Source organism: Engystomops pustulosus, chromosome 7, assembly GCF_040894005.1.
Source record: "Engystomops pustulosus chromosome 7, aEngPut4.maternal, whole genome shotgun sequence".
NCBI classification, from domain to species: domain Eukaryota; kingdom Metazoa; phylum Chordata; class Amphibia; order Anura; family Leptodactylidae; genus Engystomops; species Engystomops pustulosus.
In genome coordinates, this window is record NC_092417.1 from 83,705,782 (window position 1) to 83,727,088 (window position 21,307).

The window sequence follows — 21,307 nt, forward strand, 5'->3', positions numbered from 1 at the left end:
ATAGGATATAAAAGGTTTATTCATATAACACATTTTGGTTGCGGGACCATTAACACATTAACATTTGACTATGTATTCGCTGAGAAAGTGGACTTTGAGTGTCCGTACACTGAAAGATGGGAATCCATCACTAAAGGCAGGCTCATGGAGCCTGACTAGGAGTCACCCCCCCCCCCCCCCCCCAACAACCTCAGACCAGGGAGGCCAAGATAGGGAAATGGTAATATGATTAATACCATAATCTTTGCTATCAGCAATTGTATCACATGAGGTATAGAGTATATTGTTAATTATGCCTCAATCCTTGCTGGAAATAGTTTCACAGATGCAGGGTAATGTGAATTATGATATATCCCTTGCTGTGAATAGTTCCACAGATACAGAGTAATGTGAATGATGCTATGTTCCTTGCTGTTAAGTGGTTCCACAAATACCCAAGGTAATGTGAATAATTGCATAATCCTTGCTGTGAATAGTTTCCACAGATACACAAAATAATGTGAATGATCCAGGCTGTGAGCGGTGGTTCCACAAATACCCAAGGTAATGTGAACTATTACATAATCCAGGCTATGGATAGTTTCCACAGATACACAAAGTAAGGTGAATGATCCAGGCTGTGAGCGGTGGTTCCACAAATACCCAAGGCAATGTGAATAATTACATAATCCTTGCGGTGAATAGTTCCACAGATACACAAAGTAAGGTGAATGATCCAGGCTGTGAGCGGTGGTTCCACAAATACCCAAGGCAATGTGAATAATTACATAATCCTTGCGGTGAATAGTTCCACAGATACAGAGTAATGTGAATGATGCTATACTCCTTGCTGAGAGCAGTGGTTCCACAAATACCCAAGGCAATGTGAATAATTACATAATCCTTGCTGTGAATAGTTTCCACAGATACACAAAGTAATGTGAATGATCCAGGCTGTGAGCGGTGGTTCCACAAATACCCAAGGTAATGTGAACTATTACATAATCCAGGCTGTGAACAGTTTTCCACAGATACACAAGGTAATGTGAATGATAACATAAAACTGTCTGTGGGGGGTGGCTCCACAAGTACCCACAAGATAATGGGAAGTATGCCAAAAAACCTTGATAGAAGAAGTAGTTTCACAGGTAAGCGAGTAATGTGAACGATGCCAGAGTCCTTGCTGGAAGCAGCTGGTCCCCAGGTAAGCAGGTAATGTGAATGGTTCCGGAATCCTTGCTCCGAGCGGTTGCTCTACAGGGGAGCAAGAGATGATGAATTGGGGTAGGATATGCTCCTTGCATTGTGTTTTGCTGGTACAGCAGACTCCCAATATCCATGTGTACCCAGACTTGGGGAGTTTTTCCCAAGGGGATATGATTCCCCTGATGGTTGTCTGCTTATTAGTATAAGCCCAACAGTCTGCTTCCTTTCAAGGTCACAAAAATAGAGCAAGTCAGTGTCTCTTTTCATGTCCTGCAGATTTAAGTATATTTTGCAGATTCTAAACTAGTGGAGCCTGACAGGCTGTCAGCGCATCCTCTCAGACCTGGAAAAACATTCGAAAGTCCAGTAGCACCAAAACAATAACAAAAAGCTTTGTTGGTGAAAACCTCAGTACTGGTCTTGACACACCAGGCAGATATACTAGACGGCATTCCAAACTCAAAAAAAAAAAAAGAAAAAAAAAAAAAAATTTTTTTTTGAAATGGATGGGTGCTTTATTTACCCAAGTGTAACAATGTGATAAATCCAACATTCCACATATATGAACAACTTCAATTAAGCATGTGATCATACCAGGTGCATTTTACAACCAAATTGTACAAATCCGCCATTAATAACTTGTAGTGAACAACATTCATCTGTTTCAAATATATTCATGTGAAATAACAATCATTTACTTTTATGACTTAGAACTCCAAGGGAGATAAAAAATATTGTTACTATGATATTACTATGTGTGCAGGTGCACAAGTCCTTATGATGTCAGGGAGCCATTCACCTGTCACAAGGGTGGCAAACCTATGGCATAGGTGCCAGAGGCAGCCTTTTCTGTGGGCACCCAGACCATCACCACAGAATAAAGTTCACATGACAGATCTCAGAGTCAGCCTGCAGAATCTTCTTACAATGATAGATGAATTTGCCCTCTTCCTTTCAACCGGGTTGGTGTCCTTGGGAGGCTGAAGGAATGAAATTTGTCAATTAACAAAGAGAAATACATTACTGCTTAGGTTGCTGCGCTGGAGTTTTGCAATAGATAAGTCGCTTTTGGTTGAGGTTTGGGCACTGAGGCTATAAAGGGTTCGCCATCACTGACCTATCATATACCCACATAATACTAAACCACCTCTTTCCTTCAGCCCAAGCCGCGTCAATTTTTGCCACACGCGCAGATCCTGATCCTGAATAGTCATCTGGAACAATGGAAGCGATGGCCCTGATGTTTCCATTCATGTCCAGTCATTCCTCTGTGTTGCATATAGGGAGGTTATCTTCCATTGGGGCAAAGCTGTCCCTTCTTATAGCAAGGTTTAAAATGGATATAGTATAAACCAGTTTTTATCTACTGTTTACCAGGTCTTAGTTTAGTTTTTAAGACCTCTACAACTTGTTTTTCTGCAAGTAAGGTACAGGCTGTAATTTTCACTAGACAGTCTAGGGGTCAGTCCTCTGGAATCTAAACAAGCTGCTGTCAGGATTCTAAGAGGTTCTTATAGTTATTATATGTACTGTCTTCTTAAGGTGTAGGAACCTAGGTAGAAGGTACAGTTTTTCAGAGAATCTGGAGTCGGTCGAAAAGTCATTCTCAAAGTTCTGAAGATTATAACAATCGGGGAACAAACAAGGAGTAAATTGTCAGAGGATCATACAGTGTAAAGGAATATGCTCTGTAACACATTCCTTAGGAACATCCTAAATAAATAGAGGACTGGCAGAGCTTTTGTCCGTCATGCAAATCTCAGATTGATTTGGAACATTCTAATATTCTCTAGTATCATTTTTTTCTCTTAAAAAAAAAAAAAAAAAAACCCTTCAGTTTTTTCTGGTTAGTAAGTTGACATGAAATCCAGAGGCAATTGGGTCATAAAGTCTCCACATTAGGTCCCACAGTAGGATGTCCCTACTCGCAAAGGTTGACCTAATCTGGTGGCTTCGGTAGTATTTTCGATCTGACCTCCACTATCTATTATTGGTCATACAGAATATTTCTTATGTCCCTTGGCACCAATTCAAAATCTGAAGGGGAAGAAGGTTTTCATAACCTAGAGGCCAGGGGTTCGGGTTATAATATATCCTAAGAGTATGTGTATTGCGTAAAGGCAAATAATCAGTTTACTCGGTGGTCTAGACCTCTATAAAGAGTAGAATTTGACCTATGTAGTCTCAAAAAATTATCAGTGCCCTTTCTACCCGAGCACTTGCCACATCTTGGGTATAATTTAGACATGCATCCTGGGACCGGATCTGTCAGGCAGCATGCGGGTTTACCCCCCACACTTTCTTTAAACACTATCGGTTAAATGTGGTGGGTACTCTTGAACTCTTTACCAGAGAAAATCGCTCTCCTCTGTTATCCCTCCCTAAATATTTCTCTCTGAAAATCTCTCTGGTTGGTGCCGTCGTGGTGATGGGGAAAACAGTAGTTACTTACCGGTAATGATGTTTCCTCGAACCACGACGGCACCAGGTATATTCCCACCCGGGTGTTTTTTCCTACCTTTTTTATTTGTGGTAGTCCATGGGTAGAGTTAATATAATTAAATATAAATAATAATAATTTTGGGCATCAGAATTATGCTTACATGGAAATGTTTTTTCTGATGTACTAATAAGGTTCTTCCAAGTCTCTGTAACCACTGAGGCAGGATAGGAAGGGCGTGTTTTTTATGCTCAGGTTTCCTGTCCCTGGGGGCGGATCCCTCTCTCTGGTTGGTGCCGTCGTGGTTCGAGGAAACATCATTACCGGTAAGTAACTACTGTTTTCTTTCCTTCCTGCAATCCGTATTTTTATCCCTTAGGATCGAGAGCCTCCTACTTTGACAGGTTCCAGGAGCTGGTAGAAAAAGAGCTTGTAGAGTTATCGGATACAGATAATAATAATTTAAGAGTAAATTTTAACAGAAAGAGAATTTGGGGCTCTCAATGATTCAAAGCAGAATCCACATTTAGTTGTGAGATCTGCTCACAAGGGAGGGTTCATTGGTGTTTTTGGATAGTGGTTAATATAAAAAACTTAATGAAGACATACTCAAAGATTCAGACACTTATACAACCCTGTCTTCAGATGCGACCTATGAATACCAAAAGATATTGGAAGAATTACTGCAAGAAGGTTTAATAAAAAGGCTTATTACCTTTATTACACCAATTTTTCATTCTTTACCCAAGTTGCACAAGTTTCCACCTCCTATGAGCCTTGTAGTTGGTGGCATAGGCACCTTGGATGAAAGATTAGGTGAATGTCTGAATTATTATTTACAATCTCTTGCTAAAGTTACTCCAATGTTTATCTGAGACACCAAGCATTTTTTACAAATTATTGGTTCTATGACCATGGGCATTCTTATTGTCGTCTCTTTAGGACACAGCCATTTTGTAGCTTAAGGCTCAGCCTCATTTTTTGTATTTTGACTTTTATTGCTTTGTATAGTTATAGCTTTTGAACACTGTTACTTATCAAAGCGATTATGAGATTTTCGTCACAATTTGTACTTAATTTTAGGCTACATTCACACCGCCATTGCTCGCTGTTCCGTAGCACGGTGGGCACACGGCAGTGCCAGGGAGAGGAGGAGAGCACCGCTCACCCCCGCCCCTCTCCATAGGAATATATGGCATACGGCGCTGTATTCCGTAGAAAGATAGGACATGTCCGATCTTTCTACAGGCTCCTGTTGGGCGCCGTGAGTCCATTGCATTTCATGGGGGACGTATATATCGGCCGAATATACATTGGCGTATATACGTCCCCTATATGTTTACTTATAAAAACAAAAAATAAAAACATTCGAAATCATCTCTTTTTCAGACAGATAGTTTTACCACCTAAATTAGTTGCTGAATAACATTTCCCCTATGTTTGCTTTACATTTTCATAATTTTTAAAATTTCTAGATAATTTTTTTTTATGTCATTTTGATGTTACAAATTGAACATCGGTTTTCTGTATTTTCAAGGAGACTTTAGAATTTACTTTTTTGGGCATAATTATTGTTTTTAATGAAATTTTAAATATATAATATTAGAAAGTACTTATATATCAACCCATTTTCAAATCTGCACCCCTCAAACTATCAGAAACAGCTTTTAGGAAAATTGTTAACCTCCTAAGATCTTCATAATAATTAAATCAAAATGGAGGTGAAATTAAGAATAGTTTGATTTTGTTGGTTATACATTAATTTAGCCCTAAAATGTACAGATTCCCAAAAGATAAAAAGAGAAAACCCATCTTAAAATTTGTTATGCAATTTCTCCCGAGTACTGAGGCACCCCGCACGTGGCTGTTACTTCTTTTATGGGTGCACAGCGATCCACAGAAGAAAAGGAGCACCCTGCAGATGCCAGGATTTTAGTTTTTGCAGGCTATTAAATTTTGTTTTTTTTTCATTATTGGGGCCATGTGACTGCACTTTTTTTGTGAGGTGAGATGCATTTTCCAGTGTTACCATTTTGGAGTTGGTATCCCCTATTGTTGAAAATTGATTAACTTTTTTTTGAGGAGTAGAAAAGCATCAATTCTGCACTGGATTTTTTTTACTTTTTTTTTCTTTTATTGTTCACCATATAGCCTGATACATGTTATCTTTATTCCATGGGTCAATATGATTATTGGAATACCATACTTATTTGCTAAAAAGAACAAAATGCGGGGAAAAATCTATTTTGTATTGCCGTCTTTCAAGTGGTATAACAGTGTTATTGTTTTTGCTGCAGAGTTGGTTGACAGCTTGTTTTTTGCAGGACATGTTGTACTTTACGACAGTATCCTTCTGGAGTACATATGTTTTTTTGATAACTTTTTATTGCATTTTTATGGGATGAAATAGGTAAAATCATAATTTTTGGTGGGTTTTTTAATGGTTTTCATTGAACCGGTTCAATAATAATCTCTTTTAATTCTACAAGCCGTTAAGGACACATTGATGCTATATATGTGGGGTTTGTGTTATGATTTTGACTCTTTTCTATGCCTCTTTACATGTTTATTGGGCTTATGGGCATTTTTATTAATTAATTAATTAATTTATTTTTTTAATTTTAAAAAACGTTTTAATAGTTTCACCATGGGACACTAACCCCTTAGCACTCAGTGCCTAATTAGTACTGCACGGGCTCCCGCTATTAGCGCTCAGCACCAGAGCCAAACTGGCATCGGAAATCGCGGGATGTCAGCAGTAATCTACTGCTGACATCCCCGGTTAACACCTGCGGGTAACACCCCGTGGCATTTAACTTGCCTTTGGGGGGTCTTTCCCCACTACCAATCCCCACCCGTGACCATGCGTGCGCCGTCTTCGGGGGGCGCCAATTGTTGCTATGGCAGCCCCGGGGTCCAGGACTGCCTGAAGGCAGTGCCATTAAGATGGTGTCTATGACGTTGGCATTGGCTGACCCTGATAATACTCTGCAGTACAATAGTATTGCAGGGTATTATCATGAACAAGGAATCAGATGATTGCTTGTTCACGTCCCATGGTAGAAATAGTAAAAAAGTAAAAAAAATTTTATTCAATAAAAAATAAATTAATAAATCAATAAAAATGCCCATAAGCCCCAAAACATATAAAGGTACATATAATGCACAAAAAAGTCTAACACAACACAACACATAACACAAACACCACATATATAGTATCACCGCATCCGTAACAACCTGTAGAATAAAAGTAAATAATTATTGACCATGTACGATAAACGCCGTAAAAAAAAAACGCCAAAAATTATTATTTTTACCTTTTTAATTCCACAAAAAATGCAATAAAAAGTGATCAAAAAAAGCAGATGTACTCTGCGGGACATGTTGTACTGTAGCAAAGTACAACATGTCCCGCAAAAATTAAGCCATCAACCAGCTCTGTAGACAAAAAATAAGAATGTTATGTCACTTGGAAGATGGGATTTAAAAATTTAGATTTTTCCCCACATTAGGGTTTTCTTTGGCTAATTTAGTTAAACAGAAGGAAAATATTCATGTATGGTATCCCCGTAATCGTATTGACCCATAGAATAAAGATAACATGATTATCAGGCAAGACGGTGAACACCAAAAAAAAAGTAAAAAATCCAGTACAGAATTGATGCTTTTCTACTCCATTCTAAATTTCACCCTCTTTTTGATTCAATTACTCTAGGGGTTAACAATCTTCCTAAAAGCTGTTTATGATAGTTTGTAGATTTGAAAATGGATTGATTATGTAGGGTGGTTTTAATGCTAAATATGTAAAATTTCATTCAAAACAGTAAATTCAGAAAATACGGAAAATGGATATTTGATTTGTAAGCCGCGTGACATAAAAATGAAATATTCAGACATTTAAAAAATTATGAAAATGTAGAGTAGACATATGGAAAATGTTATTCAGCAACTTATTTAGGTGGTAAAACTATCTGCCTGAAATCGCAATGATTTTAAATTTTGAAAATGGCAAATTTCTCAAAAAATCCATCATCAGCCAACATTTACCACTAAAATGAAGTACAACATGTGGGGAAAAAACAATCTCAGAATCGCTTTGATAAGTAACAGTGTCCAAAAGTTATAACCATATAACCATGGGGCTATATAATGGGGGGATTCTGGATGGATATATACTGGGGAAGGTGCCTGGCTACTGGGGGAATGCTGAAAATTGGGGGGCAAGGGGCTGGCTACATACTGGGGCAGAGGGCTGGCTATATAATGGGGTTGGCTATACACTCACCGGCCACTTTATTTGGTACATCTGTCCAACTGCTCGTTAACACTTAATTTCTAATCAGCCAATCACATGGTGGCAACTCAGTGCATTTAGGCATGTAAACATGGTCAAGACAATCTCCTGCAGTTCAAACCGAGCATCAGTATGGGGAAGAAAGGTGATTTGAGTGCCTTTGAACGTGGCATGGTTGTTGGTGCCAGAAGGGCTGGTCTGAGTATTTCAGAAACTGCTGATCTACTGGGATTTTCACGCACAACCATCTCTAGGGTTTACAGAGAATGGTCCGAAAAATAAAAAACATCCAGTGAGCGGCAGTTCTGTGGGCGGAAATGCCTTATTGATGCCAGAGGTCAGAGGAGAATGGGCAGACTGGTTCAAGCTGATAGAAATGCAACAGTGACTCAAATCGCCACCCGTTACAACCAAGGTAGTCAGAAGAGCATCTCTGAATGCACAGTATGTCGAACTTTGAGGCAGATGGGCTACAGCAGCAGAAGACCACAGTGGGTGCCACTCCTTTCAGCTAAGAACAGGAAACTGAGGCTACAATTTGCACAAGCTCATCGAAATTGGACAGTAGAAGATTGGAAAAACGTTGCCTGGTCTGATGAGTCTCGATTTCTGCTGCGACATTCGGATGGTAGGGTCAGAATTTGGCGTCAACAACATGAAAGCATGGATCCATCCTGCCTTGTATCAACGGTTCAGGCTGGTGGTGGTGTCATGGTGTGGGGAATATTTTCTTGGCACTCTTTGGGCCCCTTGGTACCAATTGAGCATCGTTGCAACGCCACAGCCTGAGTATTGTTGCTGACCATGTCCATCCCTTTATGACCACAATGTACCCAACATCTGATGGCTACTTTCAGCAGGATAATGCGCCATGTCATAAAGCTGGAATCATCTCAGACTGGTTTCTTGAACATGACAATGAGTTCACTGTACTCAAATGGCCTCCACAGTCACCAGATCTCAATCCAATAGAGCATCTTTGGGATGTGGTGGAACGGGAGATTCGCATCATGGATGTGCAGCCGACAAATCTGCGGCAACTGTGTGATGCCATCATGTCAATATGGACCAAAATCTCTGAGGAATGCTTCCAGCACCTTGTTGAATCTATGCCACGAAGAATTGAGGCAGTTCTGAAGGCAAAAGGGGGTCCAACCCGTTACTAGCATGGTGTACCTAATAAAGTGGCCGGTGAGTGTATATTGGGGGAATGGGGTTGGATGGCTTGAGTCAATAGGTTTTCACTGTTTTTTGTGGTAAAAGTTGGAGCCTCGGCTTATACTCAAGTATGTACGGTAGTTGTTGCACTAAGGGCTTGAGACATCACTAAGGGTGACAATCATATTAAAGTTTAACAATAAATTGCATGTGTCAGTATATACTACTAGAATTTCATTACATTCCTTTATACTGTACAAAGTAGAATAGGCAGGGATTTTTTCATGAAGAATTAGACACTGTCCTATTGTTTTATGTATCCTCATTTACTGATTAAGGTGTTATATTATATGTTTTGTAAAAAGCATCTTCTTGAGAACACTACTGGTCTCAACATAATTTGATCCTCCAAGCTTGTGATCCTATTAACTCTTAATTTGGAACATTTTATGAATCAGAGGTGTAGTGAATTTCCATGACAGGTCTTATCTGAGAACATCCTGCATTTCTGTATTTTTCAAAAATTAGAAACAATAATGGCACAAAATTGTAAATATTTCATATTTATTAGTTAAAAATGTAAAACATATGTATAAACCATTGTAGCTACATAGCAACAGTTTTATGTTGTGAATATGTATATAACAGCCTATTGTTTCAAAGGTGCTTAAAGGAAATCTACCAAACACTAAAAGGAAAAAAGCACTACAGATACTCACCTGTCCTCTTCTTCATCCCAGCGTTGGTCTTCTTTAATCTTGACACAAAAGGATACTTATAAAAAGCAGGCTTCAGCAAAGAGATGTGATGTCTGATGCTACCATGCTAATTATTCACTTCCCTGCGACCTCCCTCTCTCATGCTGGTGATGGAGGTGATGTCTTGCAAGATGCGCGAGACATTAGAGATGGAGTTTGCATCACACAGGTGGTGTGAATAATTAACAGCCCGGACATCACCTAGACTCCAGGCTGCACAGATGAAGGTTACCTTTTCCCACCCACAATCTATGCAAGACCTGCATTTCTGTGTAAAACCATCATTAGTATCTAATAATCTATAAAATTTAGTGGGGTTTTTCAATATGATTTTAAATTGGGGCGCAAGCATTGCAAATAAAACAAATGAGCATCAAAATAAAACACCAAATCCAGGAAGAAATGTGGAAGATTTTAGATCTACTTTTTACTAGTTTAAAGTAAGCAACCATTTTAAATTGGTCATTCTGACCTAAACATACCGTTACACAGTGCTAGGTAAGTTGATGCTGGAGGTGGTCATGATATGGCATGGAAATCCGCTGTTTCGATAAATCGATTTATCAATAGGCATATGACCCCATTCGGCTCTCCTGGGCTTTTGACATAGGGTGCTTGGTCCCGATCATAACAATGCACGAGCCTTTGAGCCTTGCATGCTTGAGCACACACTGATCATGTTACACACTAAGGTAACAGGAACATTCATGAGTTCAGAGAAAGTTTATCATTTAGATGGAACAACATTTCAAAAGATTTTACATAATATAAAACTTTAACTTATGATTGTATCTTGGCATCTAGCTAATAAATCTAACTGGGATAACAGAAGGAATGACAAGGGAGTCTGTGATGTCAACGTTACAACATCCTTTATTGGTGAGTATAGCTGAGAGTATATTTCTTATTATCCGAGGTAAAACATTCTGCTGATTATTCTGCTGAATGGTGATTTTTTTTTTTAGGGTCTGAGTCCTGAAGCCATTCCTTTTGTTGTTGAAGAGTATCTTGGTGGCACCACTAATCCAGTAGAGATCCGTGACCGTTTTCTGGACCTGTGTGGCGACATAATGTTTGTTATACCGGCTTTAAAGATTGCACGATATCATCAAGGTATTCAGATGGAGTAGAGATATTTGTTGTTAGGACATGCTGGGAGTAGTTTTTAATGTTATAAGAAATACATTAAGGTATCACAATATAACCAGTCCAGGGGTATATCTACAGTGGTAGCAGCCATAGCAGCTGCTATGGGACCTGCAGTTCTAGACCTGACACACTAAAGAATGAAGGATGTGCACCAGGATGAGCACATTTTACAGCATAATCTGTATATAACAGTACACATCTCTCACAACATCATGAAATGTTGGGAGTGAGGGAGGGAAAAGCCTAACAACGGGACTAGGGATCTCTAATTCCTGCCATGTACTTCCCCCATGTGGTTAGCAGCTACTGGGGCAGATCTGTGTAAGTATATAAATATACTTACATCTTAAATATACATCTGATAGCTTGTTCAAAGTAATACACTGCCATACTAATGTGAAGGTGCATAGGCTGACATGCACATTGACAGATCTTGTCTATGACAGGATCTTTCATTATGCTGCCATGGAGAAAATAGGCGCCACCTGAGCCTGGTTATACCGACACAGCTCATAGCAATCTATTACACATAATTACCATCAGAAAGAGCCTGCTAGGGCCCTCCAGATTCACATGGATTGTGGAACTCTTTCTTCCAATGATACTGGTACCCTAATAGGTTACCTAAATAGGCTATACCTCTCCCTCTTAGCTGTTAAGAGATCACAATGGGGGACATTTACTTAAAGTGTCGGTGTCTGCATTGGCTTTGTTACCGACCTGCTCTGGGAAAGAAGATACACATTTAATATTGTAGAGCTGTGCAGAGACATTTCTGGCGCGAAGACCATTTTCTGTCCCTGGGACCAAAATCTGTCCCGAGCACCAGAAATGTGTCCAACAGTCCCTGCTAGACCAGTTTTCTGTCTACTTTCCGCCAGTTTACAGCGCCCAAAAAGGGCTGCGACATATATTAATTGTGTCTGAGTTTCCACTCCGCCAAAGCCACGCCCCTTTTCGGAGAAGAGTCGGAGCAGACGGAAAAAGTCATTTTTTCTGGCGCCGCCAGCTAATAAATAGGTCTGAGAGCAGAACATGTGGTGAGAGCACCACAAAACTGGTGGAAACGCCATAGTAAATGTCCCCCAATGTCTTGATGTACTCTAACGATTATTACAAAGAGACTTCCCCATTTTACCTCCATTTCCCATTATTGCCTCCTACCCATTCGCTGTTATGTCACAGATGATTTCTTGCTTCCCATATTTGGAAAGTTTACACTTGTTTAATGCTAGAAATTGTCCATTTGTACTTGCAACATCCCCCACCAGGGCCTAGCCTTTCTTGTGGGCCTGGAGGCAGCCGGGGTCCAGAATACGTGAGTGGCAGGCACACTGTGGTCACAGTGCTTGGCATGGGGACCGGAGGGCTGTCCTATAGCCTGGCAGGTCTCCAGCAGGTGGTGTGTGCAAGAAATATGGAGGGAGAGGCTGATGCAATGGTTCTCCCTGGGGTAACCCCTTAGTGTCTGTAGGATAAGTCCCTGGGTAATGGATGGGGGAGCCCGGGGTGGTAAACAGCCGTATCCAGGAATCAGATGGAGGCAACGTTGTGCAAATCAACTTACAGTTCTTCAATGAACTTCAGACAGCAGGCAACAGCGCAAAATAATCAAACAGCAGATTCGGATTACTGGAGTGGTCATGGAGAGTGATCTGCAGGATTGGTGCACCCACCTGATAGTAGGTGCAGGCTGGGATAGTTGAGGTGGAGCTGTCTCCAAATTGTGGAAGCTGCAGCTCTCGGCTAGAGTTTCCTGACTCACCCTGTGTGTCAGGCAGTAGGGCAGAAGCACTATCAATTCCTGGGATTAGAATCTGTGGCAGCACTGAAAGTGTGCTGCACACACTGGTTCTCTCTTCACTCTGACTTTGCTCTCTGGACTCAGACCACGTTCTTTCACTGAGCATGGGATTTTTTTTACTCCCCCTGGTCAGGTGGAAGCACCTTTCCAATCACACTACAGCTAACAATACAGCCACATCATTGGATAATTACTCACACCAATTTAACTGTTGCCTTTCCAGGCAGTAACCCAGTGTGGTGGCATCATGCAGAAAATCTAGTTTGAAGTGAGATGTAAACTAGTTGTATAAAGTCAAGGAGGCGGAGAATTTAACACTGAAGTCAAGCTCTCTCTTCCTCATAAAGCCCCCTTCACAGTAATTGATAGTTCTGCATCCAGAGACATCACTAACCAGATCTCTTGAAGTCTGATGCACAATATCAATCACAGGAGGAGGTTTACAGAGCTCCCCACTTTACTTCAGTGTTAAACTCTCCGCCTTCTTGACTTAAACAATCAATTTACATCTCATTTCAAAGTTGATTTTCTGAATGATATCACCACAATGGACCATGAAAGAAACAAAAACTAGCATACTGGTAGCAGCCAATTACTGATCACAGGTTCCCTTTAAACTATACTATGATGTATATAAGTGAAGCAACCAATAAAGATCTTTTGAACCCTTCCCCCTAAAAAAACAGCTTTATGAAAAATCAATGGGGGGGGGGCATTTATTATTTTTTGCTCTTGGTATTTTTTGGTGCCCTATTTTAGCTGTGATTTGCACTGTAATGTTATATCATGGTGCATGGCCTTAATGTATTTGGCTTACTGTAAGATGAACAAATGAGCGTCAGAAATGACAAATCACATTAATAAATGGGTTTATAGATTGATTGATAGATTGATTATCCGACAAAAAAATTTCAGAGAAGCTAGAAGGGTAGGAACAGTGTTGGGATTCAAACGCTGCACCCAAATTAAGCAAAAGGAAAGAATTGCTATGAGTGTCGGAAAAGAAGGTAAATTGTGATGCCCACATAAAAAAAAAGCAGCCACCAAAAAACTGGCTCAATGGGAACCTGTCACTAGGGGAGATGTATCAATTTATCTACATCAGAAAACTGTCCGGGGGTGTGACCGGACAGAAAATAGCCTGTGCTCCAGAAAATTCAATATTGTGGCGCGGCAAGCTAGACAAACTAATAGTAGGTACAATGCAACACATGTGTGAACATCATTAACTCCATTAAAACATGATTCATAGCAATGACTAGTTGTAAGAGTAGTCAGTTCACTGTAGTGGTTTTTCGTGCGCCAGTTCGTCAATACGTCCAGGTTACGCAGCCAAACCTCAACCCCGAATGAGAGTGTCGGGCCGCTCATCTACACTCATGACCATTAAAGGGAGCCTGTTTGTAGAAATAGAAAACAAACAGTATGCGATCAAGCAGCTTAACACCTTCCATATCATGTTTCACCCAGAAAATCAACTTTGAAGTGAGATGTAAATTGGTTGCATAAAATTATGGACATAAGATCATACATGGACATGGACATAAAATAAGTCCTTAAAGGGGTATTCCAGGAATAATCACAATTCATATAAAAATGGGTCAATAAAATATAAGCTTATATGTAATTAGTTATTTAAAATGTTATTCCCATAAGCAGAAAAATGTTGTGGACATACAGTATGATGGTGAATTAAAATGCTACTGATCCTGGGGTGGCACGGTGGCTTAGTGGTTAGAATTACTGCAAAGAGTTTGTATGTTCTCTCCGTATTTGCGTGGGTTTCCTCCAGATCCTCCGGTTTCCTCCCACACTCCAAAACATACTGGTAGGATGATTAGATTGTGAGCCCCACTGGGGACAGGGACCGATTTGGGTAGTGCTTTGTAATCTGTGTGCTCTATATAAATAAAGGAATTATTACTATTATTATTATTAATCAGTCCGTTGATTTTCTCAGCATAGAGCAGACACAGGACAGAAGATGGCCACTGGTAACGTAGTGATCATCACTACGTTTGGCTGTAGTCAGTTGGTTGCAGTGCATCCAGTTTGGCCAGTGTTGTGTTGATTTCCAACTGCAGTGACTGTCTATTCAATAGCTAGAAGCCATGTGTGGTTATGATCCTTGAGATATGTGACCTTGGCTCTGCCCCTAATTGTGCAGCCAAAGATTACATACACTAAACTATCACGATTGGAAGCTGATTGCACATTTTTTATGTACAATGTTAGATAGAAAACTGGCGCAGCCAGGAAAATAGATCTGGGCCAATGAGTTAGGCTGCATTCTCACGCAAGCTTACGGCCGTATATACATCCCACATAGGCCAGCAATGGGCGCACGGAGCGGTGCGGAGCAGTATGGTGCAGCATACATGTGGCACCGTACTACTCTGTACACAGGGAAAAGATAGGACATGTCTTCTGACTGTGTTACGGCGCTGTGCGCCGTGTATCTTTACGGAGAGGGGAGCGGTCAACCCTTCTCCTCTTGATGGCGCCGGACGTATGTCCGCCCGACTATGGCCAAGTGGACATACATTCGGTTAAAAGGATTTGAACAGCATCTCTTCTTTTCATTCATCAGATATGGGCCTCCCTGTTTACTTTTATGAGTATCAGCACCCACCATCCTTACTGGCTCCTACAAGACCCTCCTATGTGAGAGGCGATCACGGTGATGAGATTATCTTTGTGCTTGGAGGACCATTCCTGCAGGATGGCAAAATATTAGCTGGTGAGTCAAAGCGAGATTTTTGTAGAATTTTCCTAAAGTAAGTCCAGGTATTGTTCAGATGTCAGCCACATATGTGCAGGGCCTATGTGCAAGTCTGTATAAGGGTTATAGCTATTCAAAGAACTAGTCTTTTTGGAGATAATGGAGATTGTCAGACACACAGCTGTATCAGCAGCAAGCTCACCGCAGGTGAGGTGCAGTTAAAGGAAATCTACAATATCAAAATTAAAGGGAACCTGTCATCAGGGACCTCATTTTCACTTAAGACCTGTTGCAAAAGCCCATTACAGCTGCATTGCAAATATGCTTCCTCTAAGTATTTGCATTACAATATACAGTAATTGTCTGTTATAACTTACCTTGCACCCTGACAGAATCATCTGTGTAGTCCCAGGGGGTGGGCTTTGGTTTGGATGCATTTCAGAAAACAACATATGACTTGTAGACTGCTCAGTTCAGGTGAGCTGATATCAGTTGGGGAAGCAGGAGCTGTACAGGAGGACAAAGGTAGGGAATGAGAGCTGAGCAGTCTGCAGCACAGACAAGTCACATGTTGCTTTTTGAAATGCACCAAAAGCAAAACCCAACCCCTGGGACTACACAGAGCATTCTGCCAAGGTGCGAGATAAGTTATTACAAACAATTGTATTGTAATGCAAATGCTTAGGGAAAGCAGAAAGGCATATCTGCAATGCAGCTGTAATGAGCTTCTGCAACCTGTCTTTAGTGAAAATGAGGTCCCTGTTGACAGGTTCAAGCATGATAAACCAGGGACACTTATTCATAGATCCAGACACTGTGACTGTGGTAATCTTCTGATATTTGGGATCCATTGCCTGCGTTACCAAGCTCTTTAACGTTCTCTTTTCTGTTCTCTCAGCACTTTCACCCCTCCCTCTGCCTGATGTAATCTCAAACAGCAGAGGAAGTATCACCAAATCTGCAGCACGGAGGGGCTCTGGTAATGAACCATTCTGGTTTATTAGCATCATTGTTAAAAGTTGATTTTAGAAGGAAGAAGGCCACAGATAACAAATATAAGAAGATTACCACAATCACAATGCCCGGATCAGTGACAAAGTGTCTCAGGTTTATTCATACTTGATTTTCTTAAATTTTGTGCCAAAACTACTTTGTGAAAAACGTATACAGTCTTGACATAGTTTGCAATGTGTTTATAATTTTCAGAATAATTCTTTTTTCTCCAGTAAAAACTGCAACCACTTTGTTTCCATTTTACCTGCGTCACTAATGCTGGATGTGAATAGACCCATCAGACAGGATAAAGTTTTGTAACAAACAGTTATGTGGTTTTCTTTAACAGGAAGCGCAACCAATGAAGAGAAACACCTGGCCAGGACAGTTATGAGATACTGGGCAAACTTTGCTAGAAATGGGTAAGACCACAGGATGTCCAGAGTTATTTGGCGGGTGTTGAATTCTTACCTGTTAACTAATAATAACACCACATTGTGTTCTGCAGGGACCCCAATAGTCCAGGTCTTACAGCATGGCCGCAGTACGGCACAGATGGACAATATCTGGAACTTAATTTGAAGCAGAAATCGTCTTCACAGCTGAAGGAGAAAAGGGTCAAGTTTTGGGCAGAGATTCTTCCAAAGAAAATCCTGTCCGGAGCAAAGGATGATCACAAGGAGCTGTAGATTGTAACAAGAATGTTCCAACACAACACCCACAAAGTACAAAGCATATAACATGAGCAGGCAGGGGGCACGTTATTTTCACAAATCAGAAAATGGAAAATAATTTATTTCTTTTCTGCTTTTCTGTAATCCTACTTGTAGATATATAAGCATAAATGCCAATCCAAAACAGTATCAACAATTAGACATAAAGGACTAGCTACTCAACACGGCAACCATATATTGAATAAATAGTAGCAAATTGCCTTTTAGAATTAAAACGTAACTTTTAATATGCTAGTAAAACCAACAATCACATCTAATATGTACAAAACAAGAAAACAACTCAATTGTCACATAAACCTAGTGAGAATGGACAAAAACACACTTAAACACTGAATCATGTATTACCTTATATCGCTTGAAGACCAACAATATAGTCACTACAATTGACAAGGTGCATAATAATGAAGAAAAGGTTTGATCTCACCAGTCTTCAGACGGGTGTTCCAGGAATAGAATCCAGGTCATAGACCACCTATATTTTGCTATTTCTTAGCCCCGTGTAGTAGCTCCCAGCCCTTACAAGGGCTGCCCCTGATCTGGCTATTATGCCCTAAGGCTGAAGGATATGGTCTTAAATCTTTCTCTATGCTTTTCGTGCATGGGTATATGCACTCATCATGGGAATACCTAAATAAGTTTTTTGATTCTTAGTGCTGACTTAAACTTGGTGAGCATTAGCGGTTTTATTTGGCGCAAGCGCAATGGACATGGCATACATGACTGTTAGTCAGACGGCCACTGCTTGGTTTTCAACCACTAGTTGTTGGGCTAATGCTCACCTAGTTTAAGTCAGCACTAAGAAACTTATTTATGTTTTCCCCTGATGAGTGCATATACCCATGCACGAAAAGCGTAGAGAAAGACCATATCCTTCAGCCTCAGGGCATAATAGCCACGAGCAGGGACAGATCTGGGACCGCCCTTGTAAGGGCTGGGAGCTACTACACGGGGCTAGGAAAAAGCTACAACAGGGAAATATAGGTGGTCTCTGACCTGGTTCCTATTCCTGAAACTCCCATTTGAAGACTGGTGAGATCAAACCTTCTCTACACTACTATGCACCTTGACAATTGTAGTGACTATATTGTTGGGCTTGAAGCGATATAAAGTAATTCATGATTCAGTGTTTAAGTGTGTTTTTGTTCTTTCTCACTATGTTTATGTGACAATTGAGTTGTTTTCTTGTTTTGTACATATTAGATGTGATTGTTGGTTTTACTAGCATATTAAAAGTTACATTTAATTCTAAAAGGCAATTTTCTGATATCTATGTAATCCTACTTGGCACCCTGCCGGAAGGAGCAGGGAGTCCCAAGGGCATGTGCTATTCAGGATAGCTACTGTATCTCTCACCTTAAGTCTGCTGGCAAGTCCCTCTTCTCCACCCCTTATACTGTTGAGTCATCCTCTGCTCTATCATAGGGATGGTGGAAGAGCTGACATGAGGTAAATGATACGTTGCCTCACAAGGACACCACACATCCTTGGGCCTCGCTGATCCATCAGGCAGGCTGCCAAGTAGGCTTATAAAGTTCATTTTCTTGGGATAGGAACTATGCAAATTTTGCTAAAAGCAGTGTGGGCACAAGTTAGTATGGGAATTATGGGAACTTTTCATAACATGTTAAATATATGAAATATATTCTGAAAGAGCTTTATTGATAGGTGACTAGTAAATTAAAAATCTAATGGACATGGAGTTTTCAGTTGAATCCACTAGATGGCGACAAATTATATGTAGTAAGATAATAAGATGCATATGTAATAAGATAATTATCCTGTGCCCTGTGATTGCAGGGTTAGTGATGTGACCATACAAGTGAGATCATGAAGTATGCATACATTTTTTTAGAAGATGAGGGGTTTATTTTGCTACACTTATGTTAGTAATCCTGGCGTACGTCAAAAAATATTAGTGGATATTAGCTGATTTTTCACAAAGACAGTGGGCACATTTATCATTTAACCCACTTATTATGATAGTTTTTACACTTTGGAGTACTGCTCCATGTATGATTTTTTATTGCAACATGGTTTGTTTCTTATAGCTAGCATCTGAGTTGTTCTGGTTTAAAATTTGCTTGGTTATTTAAAAGAAAAAGTTGCATAAAAGTCACTGATTTGACTACAACTATTTTTTTCTTTTCCAAAATTCCAATGGGTGCAGTTCTTAAATCAATCGTTGCTTGGTCTTACACAAGCTGATGCATTTGTTAATTTGTCCATGCTAAGGTCTATGTATAACTCTATGTTGTTTATTGGAAAAGTTGCAAAAACTATTTTACTGCCAAAAAATAAAATGATAAATTTCCTCCAGTAAGACAAGGAATATGTATTTTGCTTTGTTAAAAACGCAACACAAACGCTGGTTGTGAACTGAGCCTAAGGGCTTGTGTACACCCCAAGGAAAGGAGGATGTGTTCTAGCCAGAAAATGTCCACATTCACTTTTTATGGGCTCATGCACAAGGCTGCCGATTCCACATCCCTGTGCATGAGCCGACTGCCCAAGATGAAAAAGACAGAGCGTGTCCTTCTTGCTAGCTGTATTTGTGAAAAATGTGGTGGCAGGTTTCTTTTAATTGAGCACAGGCAACACTGAAGCTCCAATAATCATGGACAGAAAATAAAGGTGAAAAACTGAAATACAATTAGAAAATGTAACAAGAAATGAAAACAATTATATATTTTGCTAACTGATTCTAATGGCTGAAAAATTTGCTGCATTGTTTCTCCTGCATTTTACATGTCATATTATGCTGTGCAATTTTCACCCTGGCCCTTTCTGACTGTTGGTAGATATCCCAGGACATTGTCATTGCATATCACTTGATTGAGAGTGACACATTGTTACATGTGCTTCACAGTAATTCCCATGGAAGGTTCACACCCAGGAAATTGAGTGTTGTCATCTTATCATGTTATTGAAGAACTCTGCACTTGAACTTCACCCTACTATCCTGATGCATATTCCTTTTAGGTTCAGCCCTTGAATTGTAAAATAATTTAGTAAAACATTGTGCCCGGCCTTTAACCAAACCAACCTGTTTCTCTCAAACTCATTTTACGTATGCATGTCATGGCTGTACCTCTGTATGCAGTATAAGGCTTCTGTGGCTGTCTGTGGAGCTGGTGTATCTAAGACTTGGTTCACATCACGTTATTTGCCATATGTTATAAGGACATGTCAAGAGGATTCTGGCGTGTCCTCACAACGTATAGCACAGACATATCCCACTTTATGCCTATACAGTGGGACACGTTGCCCAAGGACCTTGCTTCCTCCCGAAATGCGGGGGGAGCTGCTGCCGGAGGCTGCAGCATGAAAAGATGTAGTTTGCTACTTCTTTCCCTCTTACATTTTTTTGACGGACAGAACGTTTAGCGGCTTGTCAGAGACAACAACTATGCATCCATCTGCCACTATATGTCAATATATACGCTAAGCATATACTTCACGTGCTTTACCGACGTATATGCTTAGCGTACACAAATAATGTGATGTGAACCCAGACTAAGCCTATGCCTACGTGGCAATATTGAGTTCCTACTCTGCATTTTTGTGACAGCACTTAGGAAAGCAGGTGATATCATACCATATCATAGTTACATAGATTGGTGAGAAACAGAATTATCCATCCAGCAGGGAAGGGCAGAGTAGGAAAATGAAATCTGCAGGTAATGCGCCACATGGGAAGGTACCATTAAGTTATTAAGAATGAGCAGAGACCCTTTCTCGCAATGCCATCGTTGTCAAAAACCCAGATACAGATTTGTACATCTCTTGGTCCTGCCATTTCATAACGACATTTTGGTACCAGGTGGTGGAACTTTTGGTTTACCGTATATATTCGAGTATAAGCCGAGTGAGGGCGGCAAGTGGTTGACGTCATTGTTTGTTCCGGACATGACACGAAGATGCAGGAGGAATCCAAGAGGAGCCAGAGGAACTCGAAGACAGACCTGGAGCACCTGAAGCACTGTGAGTACAGTGTTAATTTTTTTTTATTGGTATGGCATGCTCGGGGCAGGGGCTGGCCGGCTATATACTTGGGGGATGGGCTGACTATA

General features: G+C 40.4%; 1 protein-coding gene and 1 long non-coding RNA gene across 3 annotated transcripts in view; one reads left to right on the forward strand and one right to left on the reverse strand.

Annotated features, from left to right (window-relative positions):
* The window catches only part of LOC140070517 (fatty acyl-CoA hydrolase precursor, medium chain-like), a 104,439-nt gene extending 87,124 nt beyond the window's left edge, over nucleotides 1-17,315 (forward strand). For both annotated transcript variants that reach the window (XM_072117128.1, XM_072117127.1), the window contains 5 exons: nucleotides 10,640-10,714; nucleotides 10,801-10,948; nucleotides 15,379-15,528; nucleotides 16,853-16,925; nucleotides 17,012-17,315. In XM_072117128.1, the coding sequence (XP_071973229.1) occupies nucleotides 10,640-10,714; nucleotides 10,801-10,948; nucleotides 15,379-15,528; nucleotides 16,853-16,925; nucleotides 17,012-17,192 (627 nt within the window). In that variant the 3' untranslated portion in view covers nucleotides 17,193-17,315. The remainder of the gene's footprint in view (nucleotides 1-10,639; nucleotides 10,715-10,800; nucleotides 10,949-15,378; nucleotides 15,529-16,852; nucleotides 16,926-17,011) is intronic.
* Nucleotides 2,046-3,935, reverse strand: LOC140070518 (uncharacterized). The gene is made up of 2 exons (XR_011848933.1): nucleotides 3,789-3,935; nucleotides 2,046-2,165 (listed from the first exon to the last, which is right to left on the reverse strand). It is a non-coding gene; the product is annotated as an uncharacterized lncRNA (long non-coding RNA).
* Nucleotides 17,316-21,307: the final 3,992 nt, after the last annotated feature.